This window comes from Salvelinus fontinalis, chromosome 16 (genome assembly GCF_029448725.1).
Source record: "Salvelinus fontinalis isolate EN_2023a chromosome 16, ASM2944872v1, whole genome shotgun sequence".
Lineage (NCBI taxonomy): Eukaryota > Metazoa > Chordata > Actinopteri > Salmoniformes > Salmonidae > Salvelinus > Salvelinus fontinalis.
Window position 1 is genome coordinate 28,397,696 of NC_074680.1, and position 21,286 is coordinate 28,418,981.

The 21,286-nt window shown below is 41.2% G+C and overlaps 1 protein-coding gene across 1 annotated transcript; it reads left to right on the plus strand.

The window, feature by feature from the left end:
* The first annotated feature begins 7,221 nt into the window (after positions 1-7,221).
* LOC129812933 (E3 ubiquitin-protein ligase TRIM39-like) lies at positions 7,222-21,003 on the plus strand. Its single transcript, XM_055864924.1, has 2 exons — positions 7,222-7,401; positions 15,605-21,003. Exons 1-2 carry the CDS (start codon positions 7,274-7,276, stop codon positions 17,076-17,078), a joined length of 1,602 nt encoding a protein of 533 aa, XP_055720899.1. The 5' UTR covers positions 7,222-7,273; the 3' UTR covers positions 17,079-21,003.
* Positions 21,004-21,286: the final 283 nt, after the last annotated feature.

Here is a 21,286-nt window from a genome sequence, read left to right on the forward strand (position 1 = left end):
ATATTAGGCTGAACACAGAAACAGACAAAATAGACACACAACATAGAATGCCCACCCAGCTCACGTCCTGACCAATACTAAAACAAGCAAAACACATAAGAACTATGGTCAGGACGTGACAGCCGCTTGGAGGAAATTATGTCACTCACCCAGCAGACAGCCTAGTTCTCCTCTTGATCACTCTGTTGAATATTTCAGGAGGTGTGTGCTGCGTTCCCCTGTAGCTATCTGCCATCCCACTGATGATACCAGGTCATTATCATTAGACTGAATTTGTGCAGGTTCAGTCAGAGATTATAAGTAATATTTTAAGGAAACTGCTAAATGGAACGTGGGAGACATTGTTATCTGAAATTGAACTAGGAAGTCTGGATTCTAGGGTTGAATTTGGTCACGGAACGTGTATAATGTCATCCGGTGGAGATTGGGTTTTTGCCAAGCGGAGATAAATGGCTGTGTATAATTATGTGTCTTTTATCAGGCTGAGGCAGCCAGGCGCTGGTACACAACAGCTCTGCTCTGTCACGACTCCTGAATGGCAGCTTTGGCCAGGAAGTGCCATGCCAGCATGGAGGGACCAATGGCACAGAGAGAGACAAGGTGCCTTTCAGGGAACTTACGCTCTTTATGCAGCACATAACCAGCCAGACTAACACGGCTATTGGAAAATACTGGAAGTTACTATTTTCTACTGTTACCTTTCCTCCTCATTTGTTGTTGTGAGATCTCCATGTAAGGCTGATATGAAATTATTCCATAGGCCTTTGCTGCAACCATCATATTTCTCTGTGACTGAGGTCATTCACTATTATGTTACGTGTGGCTTGGTAGACATCGTTAGGGTCATAAGCTATGTTTCTGTGCTACATGTATATTGTGATGTACACTGCCCCCTGTATTCCATATAAAAACATGCTGGAAGTGCTGGAAGGCTAAAGCAGGAAACTTTCATAGCAGTATGTGTCAGTCAAGAATTCTAAATGCAATTCAGTTACAGAGAAACCCCTCCGGTCTGAGTGCTGATGTTTGTGTATGGTATTTGGGGGAGGCATTATAGACAGAAACAGGGACATCTTCCTACCCTGCTCAGCTTTCTTAATACAGCCTCCATCTGCCCTGACTGGGGATTTCAGATGGGTTTTAGCCCCCCTGCTCCACCTACTGTAGAGACACACACACATACATCACACCTGGTGCGTGTGATGTGAGTTGACACTGGAACACTTACTGTATGCTGGAATATTCAGGCCAATGAGCCATTACCAGTAGATCAGCAGAGCTTGGGCCAAGTGACAAAAGGATGCTCCTTACACGCTGCGTTAGAGCACTGTCCCGGAAAGGGAAGACATGTGTCTGCTCCCAAGGTGAAGCAGGTTATGCAGCTGGAAAGGATGACATTATTGAGTTCCTCATGCAGACACACACACACACACACACACACACACACACACACACACACAAGATGAGTAATAGATAGGAGAACAAGATGTAGAGGAAGCTACCATGGCCCTGTCACTAATCCAAAAAGTAACAACTATAGCAAATAAACAGTTATGGGATAGCTTTCTCTTATCCTCCTCTCTTATTTTGGTCGGTCTGTTTTGTCCATATCCTAATGTTGGACACAGGTCTCCCTCTTCCCTCTCACTGTCGGCCATTTTGGCCTTATCTTCCACTGACTCAAGGAGACAGTTGATTTTTCTTTCAGCTGAGGCCATTTAGAAGATGAAATAGGAGTTCAGCTTCAATAATGTGCTGTGTTTTATGATGAGTAACATTATCAGGGAACAAAGAAAGCATTAGGATGAAAACACTCCCATTTACTTATTCATTTGGTTTCCTCAAGCCACACTTGATGTAATCTCCAGCCCAATAACACTCTTCAAATTACCAATATTTTTGTGAAACACTCCCATCTTCCCAGATGCATTACCACTGTAATAACCAAGCTTTATCCCCCAGTATCAATTCACAGAGAAGGCACCGGTGAGATCAGCATAAACCTGATTACAGTATGACCCGTCGGTGATAAAGTCATTTCCGTAAGCTGTTTGGAGGCCATATTACATGTCACGCGTCTTTGAGATAATGCACTATTTAATTAGAAAAGGGATATCTCACATCGTTTTTTTATATAAGGGACACTTTCAAAAAGCTAGAAGAAGCATCAGAGAATCAGACAGAGGATAGGATGGATAATTGTTGCTCATTCAACAGGGATGTATTTCTCATGAGCTCCAGGGATTCAACAGGGATGTATTTCTCATGAGCTCCAGGGATTCAACAGGGATGTATTTCTCATGAGCTCCAGGGTTTCAACAGGGATGTATTTCTCATGAGCTCCAGGGATTCAACAGGGATGTATTTCTCATGAGCTCCAGGGATTCAACAGGGATGTATTTCTCATGAGCTCCAGGGATTCAACAGGGATGTATTTCTACTCAAGATCTCTATTCAGAAATGTTTCCTTCTGATTCACTCCCAAATTGACAGAATTAATTCTGATGGATGTCATTTCATTTGGAGGATGACGTTTTCTGATTTGCATGATCCTAGGAAGTTTCCGTTTTTCTTCGTCTTTTATTTATTTTCTTATAGTATGCTCATTTGAATACATTCTACCACATAGTTAACACTTTACTTGACACCCAGCGTCATATGACACGGTCATAACCATGTTGTGATATGTCATAACAACTGACATAACTTGTCAGAACCTGTCATAATATGGTCATAACATTGTCATGACCATATAGTTACATCTGTTGTGACATATATTGCATGATTTTATGGACGGTTATGACACCTACGTAAGAGTGTCAAACTCACATTTATTCAAATGTGTTTTTTCCCTGCCAAGAAGTTTCCTTGTGTTTGAAAGTGTCACAACTTCTACCGAAGTCGGTTCCTCTCCTTGTTCGGGCAGTGTTCGGCGGTCGACGTCACCGGTCTTCTAGTCATCGCCGATCCATTTTTCATGTTCCATTTGTTTTGTCTTGTTTTGTTTTGTCTTGTTTTCACCTGGTTTCAATTCCCGAATTACATGTTGTATATTTTTCCCTCTGTTTCCCCCATGTCCTTGTCGGGAATTGTTTATTGTAAGTTCTTGTGCTATGTGTTACTGGTGCGGTTTTGTACCCATGTGTTTGTTGTTTTATATGCAGTTAGTTTTATTTATTAAACTGCTCCAGCTATTCACCAAGTTCTGCACTCCTGCGTTTGACTTCCCTGCCACCAGTTACGCACCCCTTACAGAAAGTTTGTTTCTTAAGTTATTTGTGGTTGTTGTAATGAATTCTTTAAAGTCATTTTTTTTCTCCATCATATTTTCAATAACTTGTAGAAAATACACTTTATGACACTGTCATGAAGCATTATGACCATCCTGTGTCACTTTACTTGGACTAAGAAAATACACTTTAAGACACTGTCATGAAGCATTATGACCATCCTGTGTCACTTTACTTGGACTAAAAAAATACACTTTATGACACTGTCATGAAGCATTATGACCATCATAATCATGTAAGCTAGATAGACCTATCACGTACATGCCCTGATGTCAGTTATCAGTAACAAAGAGGGTGTCTTGTCCTGCTCCTGAATTCTGCTCCTGGGTTCATCCCAGTCATCAGCAACAGAGCATTGGGGTAGATGCATGTCTGACATCAATGTTTGCACTGTTACAATGATAATTTAATAATGTCAATAACAGAAAATGTTAAAATAACATAAACATACTGTTGACACGTCATCTATGGTGTAATGGAATGTGTTGCCTTGTGTGGTATTTTTTTTTAGTTTTGACACTCTAATGTAGGTGTCATAACCAGCCATAAAATAACGCAATATATGTCACAACAGGTGTAACTATATGGGTCATGACAGAATATGACAAGTTATGTCAAGTTATGAAATATTATGATATGGTTTTGACCATGTCACAATGTGTTAGGATGCTGGGTGTTAAGTAAAGTGTTACACACACACTCTCTGTGTGTACAGCAGGTCCCATCTGTGCAGTGTAAATTACATGCTAATGTATTTGTTTGCTTGGGCAGCCTGACGGACGCGTCGGAGCATGAAAGCTTGGTGGTTGGTTGGTGCAGTGTTTCAGCAAGGAGTTCATTCCTCAGCCAGCAGGACACGGCAGGAGGGGCGCCCAGGGGCTTTGACCTTGTACCATGTCACTATCCTGGGGTGAGAGGGTGCCAAAATACTGGCCCTACTCAGACTGTGGGCCACTGATAACACTACTTAAAAATCCCCCAATATTTAATGCTTCTTATGTGTCCAGTCCCAAGTGAGACTTTCTGAAAAATATATTTTAAGGAAAAAGAGACATTGCTAGGTGGAAAGGTTGAGGCAGAAATTAACTTATGGTGAATCCACCTCCAACCTCCAATGCATCTGATCTAACTTAACCTCTTTGGGGTAGGTGGGACGCAATCGTCCCACCTGGCCAATAGCCAGGGAAAATACAGAGCGCCATATTCAAATAAAATGATATAAAATCAAACTTTCATTAAATCACACATGTAAGATACCAAATTAAAGCTACACTCGTTGTGAATCCAGCCACCATGTCAGATTTCAAAAAGGCTGTTCGGGGAAAGCATAAGATGCTATTATCTGATGATAGCACAACAGTAAACAAAGAGAGTAGCATATTTCAACACTGCAGACACGACACAAAACGCAGAAATAAAATTTATAATTCATGCCTTACCTTTGACGAAATTCTTTTGTTGGCACTCCAATATGTCCCATAAACATCACAAATGGTCCTTTTGTTCGATTAATTCCGTCAATATATATCCAAAATGTCAATTTATTTGGCGCGTTTCATCCAGAAAAACACAGCTTCCAACTTGCGCAACGTCACTACAAAATATATCAAAAGTTACATGTAAACTTTACCAAAACATTTCAAACTACTTTTGTAATACAACGTTAGGTATTTTTAAACGTTAATAATCGATCAATTTGAAGACGGGATGATCTGTGTTCAATACAAAAAGAAAACAAACTGACAACTTTTTTGGTAATGTGCCTCTCTCAAACAATTTACTTCAAGTGAACCTCATTTACGATTGCCGTACTTCTTCATTACACAAAGGAATAACCTCAACCAATTTCCAAAGACTGGTGACATCCAGTGGAAGCGGTAGGAACTGCAAACAAGTCCCTTAGAAATCTGGTGTCCCAATGAAACCTCATTGAAAAGACAGTGACCTCAAAAAAATAAAAATTCTGAATGGTTTGTCCTCGGGGTTTCGCCTGCTACATAAGTTCTGTTATTCTCACAGACATGATTCAAACAGTTTTAGAAACGTCAGAGTGTTTTCCATCCGAATAATATGCATATCTTATATTCTGGGGATGAGTAGCAGACAGTTGAATTTTGGCATGCTATTTATCCAAAAGTGAAAATGCTGCCCCCTACCCCGAAGAAGTTAACTAGCATAGGTAATGACTTGTCAGCTGTGCAAAGGTTAATGTATGATGTGTCAGCTGTTCATCTATAATGTATATATCTTTTGGGAAAAAATATGCACATTTAGATGTTATATTCGATTAGCAGCAGCAGCCAACCGTAACCGGTGTGATTTGTATGTGAGCTCACTATTCCCCTCACAGTGGAGATGTACTCTGGGTAATCACAATCCAACCTACAGAAGCACACCCACAGTAAGCTCTCTCTATAATATATTCTTCTCATGTTATCTGAGGCTTTGGCACCTAATTTGTACTGGGAGGTGGAGAGCATTGATGGTACAGAAGGTCTGATAGGAACACTGTGAGGAGATCAACATGCTGCTAATAGGATGTGTGCTATCATGGTTTTAGCCTCCCGCAGGCCCTGAATCCTGGGTGACAGCTTTGTGACTCACCAAATGTCTATAACAAATGTCCTGTGAGGAGAGCAGAGTTTGAACCATCAAACTGTGATCACTTGTGGTCCACGGCAGAGAATTAACTAGGATGGCAGGACCACCTGACAGGGCTGTGACATGCACCTCCTCTCCACTCTGCACCACACTGGGAGGCACCGCTCTGATTTGTGACCTCACGCCTCAGTGTCATGCGGACGTGAGAGAATAAATAAAAACTGGACACCTGTCACCTAGAGAAGTATAAACAATTTGTTCTAAATTAGATGCCCACAAAACACTCACCCACTTTCTCAACTAAGGCCCTATTTTCTCTCTTTCTTTCTCATGTAACTGTCATGAAAAGGAATCAGCTGTTCCCTATCAGTCAGGGAAAGTAGTCCTCAGCATGTTACAACCGCTGTCCTGACCGCTATTCGATCCGCCTGTAACATCCAGAGCGTTGTCCCCCATTGCCCCATCTCCCCAAAGCATGACGTCTCCTGCTACTGGCTGAGTCTGCCAGGTCTGTTAAAATTAGATTAGAATTTATGAAGATTGCCTCACCTGGCTCACTGGTGTAATATATGCTGTTGTAGTAATTCACGTTTGGCCGTTCATTTCCTAAGCAGCCAAGGGCCCCAATATTTCACCATGACAATGTAATCACAGGTCCACATTAAAAATAACTTATTGTTTAGAATCGGGGCCGAAAAAAACACTGACAATAAAACTATAGCCGTCTTGTCATTCACGTGGATGTTTACCTAAGAACCGAGGTCAAAGTGATTTAAACACACAGCTTACAACCTTATTGATTACAGGGGGGGTTTTCACAGACACACACACACACATAGACAGACATGCAGAACAGAGGATTCACAAGCCCTTTGTGTACTGATTAGCAGGAAATCTCAGTAATGACTTGTGATCCAGGGGATAAGTACATGGATAAGTAAACTAAATGTTTTGATTAATACCTTAAAGCAGGTCCAATCTGTCTTGGCTGTATTGCTGTCTGGTCTTCGATGCTTGATATCTTTGCATGCATTGAGCAACACAATTTCTTCTGTCACTACTCGCTTCTGTTTGTCTACCTGATTTAGTAGTTGCCCTTTGGGCATTTTGTCACTCATACCATTGTATAACATTACAGATTTCAATAGCCTGTGAATTAGGACAATTGTTTGGTATTAAAACAGTTTTCTGCAGTCAAATTACCAAATCTCCCTCTACATTTACCACTCTCACTCTGTCTCCCTCGTTTCCTTCCTGACAATGTTTTTCTGCTGCAGAAAAAACATTGGCAGGGAACGAAGGAAATGAGTGAGCAACAGGGGGGCTCAGGGTAGCATAGAATCAGAGAGTATATAAAAGGTAACTTATTCAGTGGTTCTGAGATGACATACGGTCTGAAATTTTGTCTTTGGGCTGTCTATTGTCAGAAGGATTTAGCCTTGGCCAATGAGAGAGGAGTAGGAGTGTGGAAATCACAGGACGCTATAGAAGGCAGTGAAGACACATCAAGGTATGGTTTAAAAATGTCTTCTGTACTTTGTGTTGCTGTTGATGGGTTTCCTTTAGTGCATTAATGTAACCGTTTCTCAGTGCTGTTTCTGTTCACGGGGGCCATTTCAGAGCCATTATCGAGCTTGTCAATTCCCCTTTCCCTCCCTGTTTTAATGAACATGTTTTCTAAGCAGATCAATACTTTATTTTTCATGTCTCACGCTTTTCGCAAATATTCTTTCGCAAATCAATACAGTCCTTGATGCGCTGCATCACCTCCTCCCCCACATGCATTTCCTGCCCCACCTTCCAAACACACAAGGTCGTCACTGCATGGTAAGACATGTAGTGGTGCTCAGCTTTAATTCCATTCATTTTATGGGCATTGCTGCAACCTTTTTCTGCCTGATCAAGGCTTTCACTAAATATTGGTATTTATTTAATATAAGCTTACAGTGAGTACGTTGTTGACCCAGGGCAAATGTAAGATGTACAATCAGGAATATATCACAGATTGTATGTAAAAACAGAGCAGTACAGCACAAAAGGTTTGCTGAAAAGGAGCACGTATGATGTCATCGCTAGCCTCTCAGCGCTCTTCTAGCCGATGAAATCGATTTAAACATTAAACCGACTCAGGATATTAGAGATTATTATTATTAGATTAGCATTATTTCAACATGGGAGCAGAGAGGTGGTTTTCATGAAACACATATCCATTCTCAGATCAGATAGTTGCAGGGTCTGTGTTAGAGTGGGGACTTTGTTTTACTGGAGATGGGGGGTTGTGTTGGCAGGGGCTTGTGTGATTACTGCTTACACTGATTTATAACTCACTTTTAATTATCTGAGGGGGACTAGAGCCTGTGCCAACAGTTACATCCTCTGATATTAGGACAGGAAAGGGAGAGGGAGCCCTCTTTGGTTACCACCCCAGCCCCTGCCCCTATTGTCTGAGACTGAGTCGGGGATTCACTCTGCTTCCTGAAGTTTCAGCAAGCCTCAGTGGACCAGGCCAGACGGATGTGTCTGAAATATATACCCAGTATGGGATCTGAGGATTTCTAATGGTAATATGAAGCCATGTTCTACTGGACATGGAAGTCTAACTAACATTCCCTGGGGACCTATAAATTAGACTGGTGTGAGGGCCACACAAATCACTGCCTCAGCCTATCTTTTCTAGGTTCTCTCTCCTCTACTGTAGAAAGACACTGGCAGCTCCAGTTATAATGACTCTGTAGCTGTCTGTACACGGTACAATTTTTGACAAATATCCACACAAAATCCCAGTTGAATATGAATTTTATAATCCTGACTTTCATTTTAGATGTTATCCCTAATTGGATTCAGTTCGCAGTTCAACAAGTGGCCAGCGTTATCATATCTGTGATTTATAGTAATCATCATGTCATTTCCATTGAAGGGTTAGTTTATTTCTGCTGAGAACCTCGAAGGCCATTAAATCTTGGTAATGAGATTTTCATTATAAAAAGAGCAGGAGACGATTCATGGACCCTCAGAGGCTGAGCAGTGACATTACTCCCACTTCCTTCACATCCTCTCTCCTTCACATAATCAATGGAGATAACCAAAGTCAAAGGATCATGACTCTTCTGTAAATACTGTTGTTTCTAAACTCACATGGGAAAGAACAAACAGTGAGTCAGATGTGTGTGTGGTTGTATTTCTGAGGGAGCCATTCCTTATCTCTCGATTGGCTGTTTACATTCACAAACACTAAGTAAACAATATGCTCTGTCTGAAACCATCCCAGAGGAATCTTTCAGCATAGCCTGTCTGCATGGCATCTGTAACAATGCTCTCCCCCTCTCATTTGCTCTCTCTCTCTCATCTCTTTTTCGTGCAAGAATAGCATGGCGGCTTAAGTAAGGCCTAACCCCTGTATTTCGAGGCATATTGAGCCGTAGAAACTCATTGGTGTAATTTGGATAATGAATTCCGAAGATATCCCCACTGCTTTGGTAAGCCTGGTATGATCGATGCTCATGTTAATTCTACAGCCTTCTTCTTTAAATCAATATTAAGCCTTAATTCCTGATTCTGATTCATTTGTCAACCTGTGAGTTGAATTTACTGAGGGTAGGCAGGAATGGGTGACATGACTTCATTGACGAATTAATTTGATAATGGAAATGAATAAAGAAATGATTCCATTGTATGAACATACGTCTCCTGTGGAGTCTTCAAGTCTGAAGGGCGGTGTGCAACATCAACATATGTCTTTTTCATATTTTAGGGACATAAAAAGGGTTGTTGCTCACAGCAAACACACCAGAACCAAAAAAAATAACATTTGTGTTTGAAGTAACATGTTCATTACCATCATGATTATCATAAATTCAGAGTTTTGGGAGCCTGTAGAGCAGTGGTATTCAAACCCCATTTCTTTTTCGCAGAATTTCTCGCGACCCCACCTCACCCCAAATAGAATGAACAACTTAAACATTGTTGCATTTACATTTTCATCTCTTATCAAAATGAAACAATTGTTGCATTTATTCAATAAAATGTTATTTTCAAATTCTCTTTCTCAAAACATTTGTTGTCCCATACAGTAATCTATACTCTTAAATAATTAATTATTATATATTTTTGTAAATCAAATAAAATGGTGAAACACTGCAGTTCCTCGAGTTTGAATACCACTGCTGTAGAGGGAGGGGACTAGGGTGAGAAGGGTATTTTGGAGCAGGACTGTTTTTGTCTCTCATAATTATTTTTTATGTCGGTCATTAAACTGTACCTTGGGGGAGTGTTGCAGCAGCAGTCATCTCTGTTTGGGCCTTAGATTATCATCAGTGCTGCTTTTCCATTAACCTTCCTCTGTTCCCTTATCCCTTATCCCTCAGGATGCAGCAGTTTCTGCTAATCCAAACAGTTATATAAAAATGTACCCTGCCCTACGTATTCATTCGGACAGTGAGGCTTAAATATGTCAACATCTGGCTCTATACTCCAGCATTTTGGATTTGAGATCAAATGTTTCATTTGAGGCGACAGTATAACGTCACCTTTTAGTTTTACGTTTTTTTTTCATACATTTTTGGACAAATCAACTTATAGTGTATTAAAGTAGTATTTGGTCCCATATACCTAGCAAGCAATGACTACATCAAGCTTGTGGCTCTATGTATTTTCAGTTTGTTATGGTTGTGTTTCGGATTATGTTTTGCCCAATAGAAGCCACAGGGATATCATATAATAAAATGTTCATGAAATCACAAGTCCAAGACACCAAATGAAACATACACATCTTGTGAATCCAGCCATCATTTCTGATTTTTTTAAAGTTTTACAGGGAAGACACAATATGTAAATCTATTAGCTAACCACGTTAGCAAAAGACACCACTTTTTTACTCCACCATTTTTTTACTCCATCAGTAGCTATCACAAATTCGACCAAATAAAGATATAAATAGCGACTAACCAAGAAACAACTTCATCAGATGACAGTCTGATAACATATTTATTGTATAGCATATGTTTTGTTAGAAAAATGTGCATATTTCAGGTATAAATCATAGTTTACCATTGCAGCCACTATCACAACTCTCACCAAAGCGACTAGAATAACTACAGAGACCATCGTGTATTACCTAATTACTCATCATAAAACATTTCTTAAAAATACACAGCGTACAGCAGATGAAAGACACAGATCTGGTGAATCCAGCCAATATTTCAGATTTTCTAAGTGTTTTACAGCGAAAACACAATATAGCGTTATATTAGCTTACCACAATAGCAAACATCACAACAGCATTGATTCAAGGCAAAAATAGCGATAACGTATAAACCACCAAAATGTATTATTATTATTTTTTTTCTATAACATCATATTACACAATGCATGTAGAGTTTGTTCGAAAATGTGCATATTTAGCGGCACAAATTGTGCTTATACAATGTGATTAGTGGCCAAAACTTCAAGCAATCTGTCCCGGCGCCATCTTGGAGAGGCACCTATTCTAATCGAAAACTATTCATAAACTTGACTAAAAAAACACAGGTTGGACAGCAATTGAAAGACAAATTAGTTCTTAATGCAATCGCTGGGTTACATTTTTTAAATTAACGTTACTTCAAAATACAGCGGGCGATAAAGCGAGGCTGCACTGCAATTAATGGTGGCTTATGCATTTGACATTTTTCAACAGAACAACGAATTATCAGCATAAATAGTTCTTACTTTTTGATGAACTCTCATCAGAATCTTGGGAAAGGTGTCCTTTGTCCAAAGGAATCGTTGCTAGGTTGTATAACGTCCTCTTCAACGTAGCAATTAGCAGTAAACATTAGCCATGTGGCAAAGACGTGTCCGACTCACTAAAACGCAGTACAAATAAATATCCGAAAATCACAATATACCGATATAAACTGATATAACTCGGTTTAATATAACAAGATTATGATGTCTTTAAAGCCTATATCGAATAAAAACACAGCCGGAAATGTCTAAGATCTATAACCGATGGTTCTAGTACAATATGCCAAGGGCCTCAGTGAGTCAGAGCGAAGAGGGAAAAGAACATACCATCACAACTCGACTAGAATAACTACAGAGAGCAACGTGTATTACCTAATTACTCATCATAAAACATTTCTTAAAAATACACAGCGTACAGCAATTGAAAGACACAGATCTTGTGAATCCAGACAATATTTCAGATTTTCTAAGTGTTTTACAGCGAAAACACAATATAGCGTTATATTAGCTTAGCACAGTGGCAAACCAAACAACAGCATTGATTCCAGCCAAACATAGCGATAACGTATTCACCACCAAAATATATTAATTTTCACTAACCTTCTCAGAATTCTTCAGATGACAGTCCTGTAACATCATATTACACAATGCATATAGAGTTTGTTCAAAAATGTGTATATTTAGCGGCACAAATCGTGCTTATACAATGAGAAAAGTTGCCAAGCTGCCCAGAAAATTTCGGGCGCCATCTTGGAGAGTCACCTAGTCTAATCAATAAATAATCATAAACTTGACTAAAAAATACAGGGTGGACAGCAATTGAAAGACAAATTAGTTCTTAATGCAATCGCTGAATTACATTTTTAAAATTAACCTTACTGCGCAATACAGGGTGCAATACAGGCTACACGGCAAATAATGGCGTCTTATGCATTTTACTTTTTCAACAGAACAACGAATTATCAGCATAAATAGTTCTTACTATTAGCTGAACTCCCATCAGAATCTTGGGAAAGGTGTCCGTTGGCCAAAAGAATCGTTGCTGGGTTGGAGAATGTTTCCTTCCACGTTGCAATTAGCAGTACACAATGGCATGCGAGAGAGAGATACCCAACTCAATACAACGTCAGAAAATGAAATGCCCGAAAATCGCAATATACTGACATAAACTGATATAAATCGGTTTAAAATAACAAGATTATGATGTCTTTAAAGCCTATATCGAATAAAAACAGAGCCGGATATATCTAGTTTCTAAAACCAGAGCTTCTAAAAAGACATGCCAAGACCCTCTCTGCGTCAGCGCGAAGATCCAAAAGGGTGGACACCTCGATTCCAATCAATTTATAAACTTTGGGAACTACGTAGAAACTCCATTTCAAGTCTCCCTATTCGCTAACAACCAGGGGAAGGCGTATGCAGTGCATCTCAACCAATAGACGACAGGCAAATTAATAGACAGGTCTCAGAACAGCCAGCAAAATTCTGCACTCTGACATACACATAGGAAAATTGCTCTAAGTCGAGTTCTGTTTCACCCACAGATATAATTCAAACGGTTTTAGAAACTAGAGAGTGTTTTCCATCCAATAGTAATAATAATGTGTATATTGTACGAGCAAGAATTGAGTACGAGGCAGTTTAATTTGGTAACACCAAGAAAAAAATAGTGCTAACAGCTCCCCCTATTGACAAGAAGTTTGCGAGATCAAATCCTCGAGCTGACAAGGGGAAAATCTGTTGTTCTGCCCCTGAACAAGGCAGTTAACTCACTGTTCCTAGGCTGTCATTGAAAATAAGAATGTGTTCTTAACTGACTTGCCTAGTTAAATAAAGGTAACAAAAAACATTTGATCTCAAATCCAAAATGCTGGCATATAGAGCCAATTTAGAAGTTGTTGCTTCACTGTCCAAATAAATACATAGGAGAGTGTATGTCAAAACTATACATACCACTTTTAATGCATTATAATATAATATAGACTTTAGAAGACTCTTTCTCTGCTTCTTCATTTATCTCTTTTTAGTTTCAAAGCTGTAATGCGTGTGAGGGCGTAAAAATCGTCTGTCCTCTGTTGCAACACTCACTACCGAGTTCCAAACTGCCTCTGGAAAAAATGTCAGCATAAGAACTGTTCGTCGGGAGCTTCATGAAATAGGTTTCCATGGCCGAGCAGCCGCACACAAGCCTAAGATCAGCATACACAATGCCAAGCGTTGGCTGAAGCGATGTAAAACTCGCCGCCATTGGACTCTGGAGCAATGGAAATGCATTCTCCGGAGTGATTAATCACGCTTCACCATCTGGCAGTCCAACGGACGAATCTGGGTTTAGAGAACGCTACCTCCCCCAATGCATAGTGCCAACTGTAAAGTTTGGTGGAGGAGGAATAATGGTCTGGGGCAGTTTTTCATGGTTCGTGCTCGGCCCTTTAGTTCCAGGGAAGGGAAATCTTAACGCTACACCATACAATGAAATTCTAAACAATTCTGTGCTTCCAACGTTGTGACAACAGTTTGTGGAAGGCCCTTTCCTGTTTCAGCATAACAATGCCCCCATGTACAAAGCGAGGTCCATACAAAAATGGTTTGTCGAGATGGGTGTAGAAAAACTTTGGCCTGCACAGAGCCCTGACCTCAATGCCATTGAACAGCTTTGGGATGAATTGGAACCCCGACTGTGAGCCAGGCCTAATCACCCAACATCAGTGTCCAACCTCACTAATGCTCGTGTGTCTGACTGGAAGCAAGTCCCCGCAGTAATGCACCAATATCTAGTGGAAAGCCTTCCCAGAAGAGTGGAGGCTGTTATAGCAGCAAAGGTGGGGACCAACTCCATATTAATGCCCATGATATACCCCACAAGACATGCCACCAGAGGTCTCTTCACAATCCCCAAGTCCAGAACAGACTATGGGAGGTGCACAGTACTACATAGAGCTATGACTACATGTAACTTTATTCCACATTAGGTAACTGATACAAGCAGTAGAATCAGATTTTAAAAAACAACAAAAAATACACCTCATGGAAGAGTGGAGACTGTGAATAGACACACACACACAGGTACAGACACACGGATACGCACACGTTCATTGTAATATTGTTGTATGGTGGTATTATACATTTTGTATTGTAGATATGTAGTGGTGTAATAATGTTATATGATGTACTGTTTTATCTTTTGTTTTTTGTATCATGTAAGTGCCTTAATGTGTTTGGACCCTAGGAAGAGTAGCTGCTGCCTCGGAAGCAGCAAATGGGGATCCTAATAAATACAAATAGCAATGATTTTGGAATGAGATGTTCAATGAGCAGGTGTCCACATACCTTTAGTCATGCAGTGTACATTAAGGTAGTCATGGTAGACTGCTGAGCAGCGTTTTGAAACCACTGAAGTTTGGTGGTCGGTCTCCGCATCCACTCTTGACTTCACATTTCCTTTTTCCCGTTCCCGGAAACATTCAACTCTGCACCCACCCATTCACATATTTTCTTTCTGACTGGTGAGAGAAACCAATAAACTTCTGCTTTGTCAACAATGTAAATTGATATATTAAGGTTTAAATTATCATTTTTATGACTGGTCTAAAAAAGCCCACAGTAAATGCAATCAAATGGTAATATGTTACAGTATGTGATAAATTAATGTAGAAAAGTGTTTGGTCAAACTTTGAAGACCCGAATAAATACTACAAAACTTCGTAATGTTGGGTTGTTGGGCAGATTTTGGTCAGTGTGCCAATATGGGAAGTTTCATTTCTAAGAGAGCCTAAAGTTTAGTTTCTATCTATCTCTCTCCCACTCACACACCTCCTATTCACTCACCCTTACTCTCCCTCTTACACACTCACTCACTCACGCACTCACGCACGCACGCACGCACACGAACACGCACACACACACACGCACACACACACACACACACACATACACATACACATATACGTTCTCTCATTTTAACTCATACTCTCTCACTTACTCTACAGCACTCGTGTGAGGATGGCAGCCAGTTTCTCTTTCCTGGAAGAGGACCTGTCGTGTACAGTGTGCTATCAGATATTCAGGGAGCCAGTGATCCTGCTCTGCAGCCACAGCTTCTGCAAGGCCTGTCTGGAGGAGAGCTGGAGTAAACGGGAGACGCAGGACTGCCCAGTCTGCAGAAGGTCCTCCAGAGACCAGTTGCCTCCCAACCTGGCCCTGAGGCATGTCTGTGAGACTCTACTGAGGGAGAGGGAGATTAAGGACTCTCCTGGGCTCACAGAGGAGGCGACAGAGGGGCCCTCACAGGGTAAAAACACCAGCCACAGGGGGTTACAGGGTGTGTGTGGTTTACACTCCCAGAGGCTCCAGCTCTTCTGCCTTGAGGATGAATGTCTGGTGTGTGTGGAGTGTGTGTCGGAGCATGCAGGCCACAGCTTCTGCTCTCTCGTGAAGGCAGCAAGCCAGAGGAGAGAGGGGCTCAGACCCACACTGGAGACCTTGGAGGAGAAAATGTCTGCCTTCTGCAAAGCCAAGCTTAACTGTGACAAAATGGCTGCTCACATCGGGGCGCAGGCCAAGCTAGCAGAGAAGCAGATAATGAAAGAGTTTGAGAAGCTACACTGCTTCCTGAGAGAAGAGGAGGTGGAGAGGCTAGCTGCGCTGAAGGAGGAAGAGGAGGAGAAGAATAAAAGGATAAAGGAGAGAGTGAAGGAGATAAGTAAGATGATGTCATCTCTGTCGGACACAATCAGGGCTGTGGAGGAGAAGCTGGCAGTGGATGATTTGTTGTTTCTGCAGAGCTACAAGACTATGATGGAGAGAGCACAGAGTGCGCCTAAGGACCCACAGCTGGGCTCAGGAGCACTGATCAACTTGGCCAAACACCTGGGCAATCTCAAGTTCCAGGTCTGGCAGAAGATGCAGGGGGCAGTGAAATACATGCCTGTAGTTCTAGAACCAAACACCGCACATCCCTATCTCTATCCATCTGAAGATCTGTCCAGCCTACGATCTGAAGATAAAGGACAGAGTCTCCCAGACAACCCAGAGAGGTTTGATTCATACCGTGACATCCTGGGTTCAGAGGGGTTCACTTCAGGGACACACTTCTGGGATGTGGAAGTCGGAGAAAATGATGACTGGAGGGTAGGGGTGGCCAGTGAGTCTGTTAGTAGGAAACATGGGTTAGATGAAGAAGAATGTGGAATATGGGCTGTTGGGGTAGCTAATGGTGAACCTTATAAAATGAAGAAGAAGACCCAGAGGATCAGAGTTTCGCTGAAGTGGGACAAACAGGAGGTGTCCTTCATTGATCTTAGTTCATACACACAAACCCTCAGAACATTCAATCACAAATTTACAGAGAGGATGTATCCATACTTTTATTTGTTAAATGGTCAACCACTACAGATCCTTCCAGGGAAAGTCTCTTTAAATGTGGAAAACCATGTGGAAAACCATGATATGGAATTGTTTTAAGGTGGCTATACCATGGATCATTTAGCTACTTGATTTAGAATTTTAGGATTATTTGATAAAATATTGAGTTTGGTCTTTACTGCTATGGCCCATAGAAATGCATTGAATAACACATTAATAAATGGCAAAACAGACAGTCAAAAAATAGGATAAGGTTTTGAAGTGTCTGTCCTATACAGTATCTAGGAGATACTGTTTAAGAAAACTCAGGAAATATGTATATATTTTTTACACATTTAAACCCTTTTTTTGTTGGCACAAACTATTTCCACACTTCCATAATTCTTTACAACCGGTACTGGGTTACTTTCAGATGAGTCCCGTGACACTTGTAGGGGTTGTAGAACAAAACAGAGAACACCATCGTGTCCGTGAGGGTCTCCCCTTTCCATATTAGTTTTTTGTCAAAACCGTTCGGATGCTACAGACGTTTGGTAACCTAACAGTGCAGTTCAAAGGCCAAATCTTGACCAAGACAGCAGGGAAGATTACAGGAATGACACTTCCCTCCTCTCTCCAGGATAATTTAGATGAGACCAGAAGAGAGACCAAAGTACAACGTATCTTTTCTCCTATTCTCATCAATGTTACTTTCCTTTGGTTTTGTGGCTTTTGATGCTAAACAGAATCTATCCCATTGTTATTTAAAAAATATGTTTTGAGAATTTCTTTGATTGAACTAAAGTAGATTCCGGCCTATTGTTCATTTAGAATCGTCAGCTTGCCAAACTCCTTATCAATGTGCAAGACAGGTGTCACGTTCGTCGTAACATTGAAGAGAGGACCAAGGCGCAGCGTGATATAAATACATTCTTCTAATTTATTATAACGTAACGAAGAATACTTAAACATACTTGCAAAACAATAAACGAACATGAAGCTATAATTTAAACAAGTGCAGACACAGGCAACTTACACATAGACAATCACCCACGACATACCCAATGAATATGGCTGCCTAAATATGGCTCCCAATCAGAGACAATGATAAACAGCTGCCTCTAATTGAGAACCAATCTAGGCAGCCATAGACATACAAACACCTAGACTAGACAAAGCCCCTAGACATGACAAAAACACCCACATCCCCCAAGTCACACCCTGACCTAACTAAAATAATAAAGAAAACAAAGACAACTAAGGCCAGGGCGTGACAACAGGACTTGTATAAAAAGGTAAATATTGAAAAAAGGCTAGTAAATTGATTTATTTCTTCTTCAATAAATATTTTCTGTTTTGGGTGGTTAACTTCCAGAAGATGGAATTCCAACCCTTCTAAATGACCATGCCTAGTGTTGTTGGAGCCATGGGGAATATAGGGATGAGGATGACCAGACACGGAGAATCTGCTTGGTCACGCAGCTCTGCCTCACCTTGTCTCAATCTCTCCATCCTGTCTCCTTTCCTTTCTCCACGGCCCAGTCGACTTGATCGCATCAATAGAAATCCCATTCAAACCCATACTGGAGAAGAGCTGAAAAATCAATGGTTTGCATATCACCTGATTAGATCTGTGTGCGTGTGTGCCGGCTTGTTGTGTGTGGGGCATGGGGCCAGGGCCCCGCGGGCGGCAGCCCCTCTACATGGGAAACAGTAATGAGATTACCCCAGCCTCCAGGACCCCACACAGCAGACACAGTGATCAGATTAGGGAAAAGGACACTGAAACTTTTAGAAAGCTATGTCTGTCTGTCTGTCTGAGGGGAATGAAGCTCTCTCTCAGTAGGCCTACTGTTTTTTTCTTGAGCCTTTCGACCAGTTCTCTTTTTTCTCTCTGGCGACCATGCCTCAGTGTTCCTGTATGCCTGCCGCTAAGCAAGTGTGACCGCTTTGGGAATCGTGGCGATGCAGCTGTTGGGTGTGTAGAGGCTCTTGGCTGTCTGCGGAAGCCTGCGCTAGCTGAAGGTGTTGGCCATGGGGGGGTTGATCATGTCACTTTGATGGATTAGTGATCTCATTGCTAGCTCCAACGATTAGGTCACCAGCCCAGGAGACAGCAAACCACCTACCAGGAGATAGCAAACCACCTACTGCGAAATGCTGATGCTAGACTTGTCCACCGATTCTAAGTCACTGCATCAATGCCAAGCAGAGCTCCAGATAGTCAGAGGGCCTCCGTGAATAATAGGCCAGAGTCCCCTTAGAGAGGAAGGAAGCAGATATCATGGAATCAGTGCAACACACCCACACACAGAAACACTTACTGTAAGCTCCCAGCCCAAGTCTCTCACCACCAAGAAGTGCCCTCCCTCACCATAATGAGATTCCTCTCTTCCCATGAGCCCACCTTCATTTGCTCAGTGGTGCATTCTCTGGCTGTTAAACTGAAGGATGGACTGTACAGGTTGTCTGGCTTTTATCTTTTTCCATGATTCATCTTCATCTCTCCTTTGAAAGGGAGAGGTACAGCAGTGTTTTTAGTAATTATTCCATCTGAGACAAGCAGATCTAACCAGCACAGGAGAGGAGGTAAAAAAGAATTATCATCTTATGAGGGTCTTCCCATACTTTCCTGGAGGCATGGAAACATTACTGTACCAAGAGAGATGATTGTATTAAGGTTTATGGGATATTACAGTAGAAGCTATGGCATCAGGTGGCCATGCTCTCTTCATACAGCCAAACAATGCCATGGCGACATCCATCTATCCCACACCACTTTACAGCTGGATTCACATTACATAAATGTGATTAAGTAGGGAAAACAGTTTGTTTTACTACCGCTCCAGAAATCACACAATATTGTTCTCCATAATAACCCAATTTTAATAAAGGGCCCATTTCAGAAGTTGTAGCTTGTCTATTTCGACTTAAAGCTCTCTATGTTAGAGAGGAATATTTGTGTTTTTGCCATTTGTGTTTTCAGCATGTTCCTAATGACAGACCCGGTCAGATATCTGGAAATATGAACTTGCTATATTATATTGTACAATGCCATCAAAATCAGACTGGACTGTATGCCTGGCAGCAGCTTTAAGAACATTATTCCCTTCCTTCTCCCTGTCTCTTGCGGGGTCACTTAGAGGTCATTTTCCTACAATTAGTTGCACCAACAGCATGTACTTTCATGGAATGTTGATTTCTCTGTAATACTGTATGTAACCACACACTATAACCAGGTAACTAATTTCAAATGGTAAGTCTAATAATGTAACTGTCTGTCACAATGTAACTCTTTGTACATTTTATCCAACCTGTATTCTGGAGAAAGTACAATATATAGTATGTAAGGACATTTCACATTGATATTCATATCTTGGTAGAGAATATTTTTTGTCAGCCTGTAGTTTCTGCTCAAATAAAGCAGTTGGCATTTCCATATCGACGCCTCAATAAACAATAGCTATAGCAGACAAACAATGCTGGATAGGAAACAATGGGAGGGTATACGTTAGGTGTAAACTAAAAGAAGAGGACCTCCAGCTGTGGTAAAAGCCTGGGCCATGTGAAGCAGAGGCAGCAGCATCATAAAGATCAGTTGGGTGTTCTCTCTGCTTTCCATTCTCTGGGCTCCTGCAGAGCCTTTTGTCTGCATACATACACAACTGTGGATGGATGCGTTTTATAGCCTGTGTCATGGAGAAATACACTCCTATTCTCACTGATTGCTGTCTCCTGCCGGGCATGCTTATCATGCCATTGTCATTGTTTTATTGGTGTAACGAATGGATCTGATAAGACTGCTTCTGCCAAGAACCTGCACATGCCATGTGCATATGTACGATAGCATGCTTTAGTAGTTCTGAAGTACAGCAGCTCAGGTGTAGAAATGTACAGTGTTGGTTGTTAACACGACAAAGTCTCTTTTTGTGTGTTAGAAAACAATACCGTGTTGACATATGCATAGTAGTCGATGATCATTTCATAGGAATGTTTCAGTAAATTAAATTAGAACTGTAAATAAAGTTTATACATCTTTGTTCCAGATCACTAGCCAAATTATTGAACTATGTTCCTAATATTGAGTTTCACCCCTTTTGCCCTCGGAACAACCTCAATTTGTCGGGGCATGAACTCTACAAGGTGATGAAAGCTTCCACAGGGATGCTGGCTGGCCCATGTTGACTCCAATGCTTCCCACAGTTGTGTCAAGTTGGCTGGATATCCTTTGGGTGGTGGACCATTCTTGATACACACAGGAAACTATTGAGCGTGAAAAACCCATCAGTGTTACAGTTCTTGACACTCTCAAACTACCATATCCCGTT

What these genes read in the sequence shown, in the direction of transcription:
- LOC129812933 (XM_055864924.1), top strand. Translation starts at nt 7,274, where the DNA reads ATGACATACGGTCTGAAATTTTGTCTTTGGGCTGTCTATTGTCAGAAG. An exon ending in GGCAGTGAAGACACATCAAG is followed by an intron (nt 7,402 to 15,604) that starts GTATGGTTTAAA and finishes CTTACTCTACAG; the next exon opens with CACTCGTGTGAGGATGGCAG.